At 49.8% G+C, this 6801-nt stretch overlaps 1 protein-coding gene across 1 annotated transcript; it reads left to right on the forward strand.

Moving 5' to 3' along the window:
• Nucleotides 1-3434: 3434 nt before the first annotated feature.
• On the forward strand, nt 3435-4433 carry IUM83_14814 (alpha-L-arabinofuranosidase; the record flags this gene model as incomplete). Its single annotated transcript, XM_067939586.1, has 1 exon — nt 3435-4433. The coding sequence occupies one exon, from the start codon at nt 3435-3437 to the stop codon at nt 4431-4433; it is 999 nt and encodes a 332-aa protein (XP_067787999.1).
• Between the last annotated feature and the right edge of the window lie 2368 nt (nt 4434-6801).

A 6801-nucleotide genomic window follows, 5' to 3' on the forward strand; every position in this document is an offset into this window, starting at 1 on the left:
CAAGTGGCATGGATTACCTGACCATGAATCCACGTGGGAGCGCGATAAGGACATCAAACATGGGTCGCACTGGAAGGTTCTCGTCAACGATTTCAAGAACCGCCAACGAGAAGGCAAGTCCGGGAGGATGTAACGACGCACCAGCGTCATGGCCATCGACCAAGACGCTTAGGCGTCGAGTGCCACTCGTTCTAATTTCAACCACTAGGTTACCGTACAGGCGCACGTCTGGACACAGATAATCTACATGTTTGGACGAACATAATTAAAGAGTGCACAACTTCTACATTCATTCTTTTCACTAGGAATTACTATAGACGGTTCAAGTAAACCTCGGACCGGTTCAGGTGAACCGCAGTCATTGCCTACCTTCAAGATTCAACTTCAAGGACTACGGAGAATCTAGTATAGTGAAATGCATATAATTACATAGGGTAACAAAGGAGTACCTCCTCGAGGTAGCCCATAGCAGACAAACAACTAACCATTTCAATCTCACTTTCCATTTTACCAACTTCCGCTCGAGTCTCCATAAAGAATCTCAAGCCTCCTCCTCCAAGACCTCACCTCACGACTCTTCGAGTTATCCTCCGTGGATCTTCGCTCAAGTCGTCTTCTTCCTCTGCGCCGTTTCGCCAGTCGCTACACTATCGATGGGATGCCTGTTCGAGTTACTCAAAATTTCTACCTAAGGTGCCGCTAATGGTACTTTGGGTTCGCTAGAACATGTCGCATTCTCTGCTAATATGACCTTCAAAATTATTCATGACTCGAACGCTGGTATTGATGTGAAGATTGCCTCCAACCCACCACTTTACGCACTCGTCCGTATTGCTCGGGTCCCCAATGCGGTCGCTATTGATGCAGATTCAGTTTCTCCAGTTTCCCACTTTTCTTCGACGCACAGGCGTACTCTAAGACTTCTATCGCTCTCTCCAAGTATGTCACTGGTAGGAAAAGATCGCTATCTCTTCATTTGCAACAGGTCCCTATCATTTCTGCTGTCACTTCTACCATTTATAAAGTGCAAGGGGAGACACTGGAATCTATGGTTGTCTTCGAATGGAAATCGTCGGTCGGAATCATCAATAAGCCCCAGCAAACATACCTGTTTGTTTCTTGCGTCGTTTCTAGTTCGGTTTTCTCGACTTTATCTCCCTTTACTCCTACTCTTGCTCAGTGGTCCAAGCCTCCAACATCGGCATTGCAAGAAGTAAAACGGTTATGCGCTCTATCCGCTGTTTTGCAATCTTTTAATGCCAATTAATCTATTCCTTTTCAGTCTATATGTCGTTTGTTTCAACCTTCGAACTGCGCCCCCCCGGGTCCACCACCCGGGTCCCCGAATAAATTGCTGCAGTGACCCGTGGACTTCATTGTGATGGGTCAAGACGGCTAGGTTAAAATTCGAGAATCATGTATGCGTAAACGGCATTTCTAAAAGTTGGGGCGGCAAGGTTTCGCACTTGGATATGGTCACTGCATTCACCAAGTCAATGCATGGCTGATATCACTCGAAGGTCGAGGCTCTGTTAACAACTATCCCCCCCTCCCCCTCAGGCCCCGCTTACCTGTCGATCGCCCGACTCCGCATCATGAATTTCGCCCGATGAAATGAGGAGAAAATCCCACAAGATCGATCAACATTATTTACTGTGTTTTATTTATCGCTTTAGTCCCGATTCAAATCCGATTTACTGCTGTCGCAAGTTAGGACGCGGCATGCACGAACGGAGATGCCAGGCTGGCCGTTCTCATTAAAGTTGCTCGGTTCCAGCCAGCGCTTGTACTTTAGACCGCCATTCCAGTGCCATCGATGATGGAGAACCACGTCGTGTCACGGTTGCGGCCTTTGTACACAACCGCTTCGCGGAACAGCCCTTCGTACGTGAACCCGAACTGGGTAGCACCTCCGCGTGAGGGATGGTTGCAGCTGTCGCATTTCCACTCGTAACGTCGATATCCAAGCTTGAAAGCGTTCGCAGCGAGAAGATACATGGCTTCGGCTGCTGCACAGGTCCGTTGCAGCCGTGACGTATAGTAAACGCTCCCGACCCCATCACACCGTGACTCGGGTCAACACGCAAGTACGCGATCATCCCAACGGCGTGTCCGTCGTGGGCGTCCTAGAAGTCTCGAGCTTAGCGGACCGCGCTCAACGGTTCGAGTTGGCAGTAGCGTCCCATCAAAGTCGAGTGGGGTGGAAATGGCAGAGGGGTCCAGTCTTGCGCTGCAAACCCGACCGGTTGGTCGAGTTCATTGGCACCAGGCGAGTTACCCCTGGAATTCGCTCTACCGTTTTCTTCAGACCAAAGTCCAGTCTCCATCGATGACGGAGAACCCCAGCACGATCCTGGTGGACAATGGCTTGGCGGAATTTCCCTCCTGCGTGATGCCGAGTTGTGTAGTAGTAGCACTCGACACCAGGTTTTAGCTATCGCACTGCTATTCAAACCTCCGGTACCCGAGCTGCAACGAGCTAGCGATCAGTAGATAGATGGTTTCCGTCGTACCTCAGGTCTTCGGCAATTGGCGAGAAAGTAAAAACGTCCGATCCCGACAACGCTACTACTCGGATCGATGCGCATGTACGCCAGCATTCTTACAGCTTTACAACGACGTAGATTTGAGGGCATTCCCTCTCATGTGGAGGCGCCACCTCTTGGAGTCACCATGGGCGTTTAAATGGTCCATTTGCCATGCGCAGTTAACAAACCATAAGGCAACATGCCATCTGTGAGAGCATTGCAGGATTAATCCTGGAGATCTTCTCTCAGGTTGAGATTGTACAGCAGAAGTTTGGGCTTGTCGGCATGGAGCTTGGTGATAGCGACAACAAGCAAGCTTGCCTTAGGCAAGAGAGCTCTTAGGGTGATATGTACTGTACCGCATTCCTCACACACAATCATTGCAAAACGATTTTAATGCACCCTGAAGTATGATACATGGCGGCTGGAATCTTCGATATCGTATGGTAACTTCGTGCTCTACGCGCACTCTCGCTGCGGCTTTGTCGTAGGATAATGCATCGTACAGTAGTTGTTTTGAGACGGTCCTGCAAACCTGAAACGTTGACGCAGAGAAAAATGCACACTATGAAAAGGAGTGGTGTTCGTAACATTGCATTGCATGATTTACAAGGTGAACTTATTAGTATTATACATACTGGGTGGCGGTGCAAAGCTTGCCTCCCAAAGCAGACGACTACTTGCACCATAGTTCATTCTTCGATTCGTCGCCACAGAATTACATCATTACAAGTCGCAGTTCAAACCCAGTCTTCTAACACGATGCTTCGCAGTATTCCACTCCTCTTCACTGTCTTTCTCGGAACCACCAACGCTGGTCCGTGCGATATCTATAAGGCAGGCAACACGCCTTGTGTTGCTGCACACAGTACGGTCCGAGCACTTCTGGACGAGTTCACGGGCCCCATGTACCAACTCACGCGCGCCTCGGACTCGAAGACGCTCGATATCAAGCCGTTGAAGGCCGGCGGTATTGCCGACGCAGCTTCGCAAGACAAGTTCTGCGTGGGCACCACGTGCGTCATCTCGATCATCTACGACCAGTCTGGCAAAGAGAACCACTTGACTTCGGCCCCTGCAGGAGGAAACAAGCCGACGCCAGATGACCCGGTCAACGCTAACAGTTTACCGCTTACCATCAACGGCCAAAAGGCTTACGCCGTGTGGATCGATGTTGGCAATGGCTACCGTAACGACAAGACCAACGGCATCGCGACGGGGGATGATGCGGAAGCCATCTACATGGTGACGAACGGCACGCACTTCAACGACGGGTGCTGCTTTGACTACGGCAACGCCGAGATCGACAACAACGACGATGGTGCTGCCACGATGGAGGCGCTGTACTTCGGTAACAGCCACGACTGGAGCTACGGCGAAGGCGCTGGTCCATGGGTGATGGCGGATCTCGAGAACGGCCTGTTCGGCTGTGCCTCGAATGGTCAATGTTCGAACACCCCATCAGTTCAATTCCAGTACGTGACTGCGATGCTCAAGGGCCGCTCGGGTGGCACCTTCGCGCTGAAGCAAGGCAATGCGCAGTCGGGGAAGCTCCAGACCACGTACGACGGCGCACGTCCGAGTGGCTACGAGGTGATGCAAAAGCAAGGCGCTATCATTCTCGGCATTGGTGGTGACAACAGCAACGCCGCCATCGGCAGCTTCTACGAGGGTGTCATGGTCAGTGGCAATCCCAGCGATGCTGTTGACGAAAAGGTTCAGGCGAACATTGTGGCTGCTGGGTATGGCAGTGGTTCTTTCACTAAAGTCGTTGATACTCAGAGCTCTGGTGCGACATCTGCAGCCTCGGATTCTATCGGTGCTGAAGCGTCAACGAGCTCGAAAACGTCTGCTGGTTCTAGTGTTATCGGTTCATCGCAGCAAAAGTGCAACGGCAAGCCATAGTAGCCCACAGGGCAGCTCTTGTGCGCTTTTCCGTAGGTATCACAGTCAACGTCGCTTTTGAGTGAGTGGCTGGAAAAACAATTATTGCACTCATCAATATATTGTGATTGTTAGATGGAAATATTGATTGTGCTGCGGTGGCGAGATTGAGATTGAAGATTGATGCAATATTTATTTCAAAAGTAACATACAGTAAAATACACGGAACAGGTCGTTGCAGACTTGCAAGTTGATTGCCAGACTTCCACGTCTCTCCCGTGCGAACTGCATGAGGATCTCAGGGTGTTTGCGTATGCAACCCACCAACTTCAGGAGCCGCGCCTCACGGTCGCAGTCGTACGGGACCTGTTTGACACGCTGATAGTCTAGCATGGAAGTCTCAGGGAGCAGCTCGGAGCAAATGTAACGCACTGCGTTATATATTACTGGTTTCGTAATTTATTACGGAGCACGTAGTTTATATTTGTTGCGGTACGTATTGCGGGACAGCTTACGGGACGGCTTACGGGACGAAGTTTACGGTGCGACCCGTCAACTAACAATTGCATTCAACAAGGAGTGGCCATGAAGTGAGTAGCTAGTCTAGAGTACAAGAGAGTACGGACTTTAAGTTACAATAACACTTTTCTTTTTGCCTTCTACGAGCCCAAGCTTCGACTACATCACAGCAAACGCAAAAGAAGTTGAGTCGACGATGTTCGGGCATGCGCTCGTCAAGCTGCAGAACAAGAAGGCCCATACGAGGGCGGAGACATCATTCGCAATTCGCCTTCTGAAGAACCCAGGACCCGCTATTGCGACAGATCCCGAGCCAGAGTCTTCCAAGCCAAAGAACCCGACCAATTCTTCTTTTTTCATTTTTAGCGCATCAGATAAGTTGGCATTCCGGGGGGGGGGGGGGCTAACCTAAAGTCCGTACTCTCTTGTACTCTAGAGTCTACACCATTTCCCAAGTTATTTACTCTTGGGCGGAATTTACCGGACGGCTGTTTGATTTTACAGGACGGTCGTTGGTGAATTGGTTCCTCAAGGATTTCAGTCTCCACGACGCAGATGGGTGAAAACTGTAATACATGTATTTAATCAAAATCAAAGTACAAAGGAGAAGAACAACCAATGTGCATGAAGGAGTGAGTCACTGACGCTTACTGGAGGCTTCTATTTGGGCGAGTCTAGCTGTTTTCGCCTCCTTTCGCAATATGCTTGCTACTGTGACCCAAACAAGTTGGCCTCGTCGACGTTTTCTGTTGTTCGACGTCTCGATTGGCAGTTCGATTGCGCTTTTGCAGTGCTGGAACACGTCGGCAGCCTCTACAAATGACAAATTAGTCGTCGATAGACGAAGGCTAAGGGCTCGTAGCTCAATTTTTATCATCATAAACTTCAGCTCACAGAGTTTCTTGCGCTGGTTACGATCCACCAAGTCATTTGGTTCAATCCGCCGAAAAGGAGTGAAGAAGGTCGTAGTTGGGTCTTGCACTGGTTGACTTGGTCGTAGACACCGCCGAGGCTTGGGGCGAGGCGAGGAAGGTCACTTGGGGGGTTGAATCGAAATTCAGAAGTGATTGGATTGTTGGAGCTTACACCCTAGGCTAGTGCTAAAGACACGCGGCCATGCGTCCTATCAACTAGTGCGTCTAATCAACCATCATTCTACACTACTCGTCCAATCAACCTACTCGTCTAATCAACGTGTGGTCGTATTGGACCGGTTCGGTTAACCGGTTCGGGTACCTCGGAACTGGTACACTGTACCAAGGTTCAGTACCCTGCAACAAGGAGGAAGCCTTTCGGCTGCGTCACCGCAGCACCAGTATACCCACGCTTGCTCTGCAGTGCCACTTGGTAATTTCATGTCCTCAGGGAACAAATGCATGCTGCCTCCCCAATGATGTACAGTATACGAAGAATCGCCTTCAATCCTCATACTAGCAGGCTGCACTGTTGCCCCTGGATCACCTCCCAAGGTCTCACGCTGTTCACTATTACTGACCGCTGGCTGATCAGAACGTAATAACTCCAAACAACGGGCTTCTTCTAGCCGCTTCATAATCGAGTCTGCAATGCTATTACAAGTCGGAACACCAGCATGAGCAGCGCGCAATAATGTAGTGACACCAGACATCAACCGCTCATATAGCTCGTCATGTGAGTCGACAATTTTTTCATATCTGTTTTTCGGCCATCTATTAATTCTTGAAGAGAATTTTGGGCTGCACAAACTTGGTTGAGAATTGTAACGTGTGGCGGTATACCTGTAGGTTGAATAGCACTGTCTAATCCATCTGTCTTCACAATCGAGCTCAAATGAGCAATTAAGTCAGAATCAGCAAATAATGGTGACTGGAAAAGGGTATGATTTTCTTGG

Source organism: Phytophthora cinnamomi, assembly GCF_018691715.1.
Source record: "Phytophthora cinnamomi strain GKB4 chromosome Unknown Contig56, whole genome shotgun sequence".
Classification (NCBI taxonomy): domain Eukaryota; phylum Oomycota; class Peronosporomycetes; order Peronosporales; family Peronosporaceae; genus Phytophthora; species Phytophthora cinnamomi.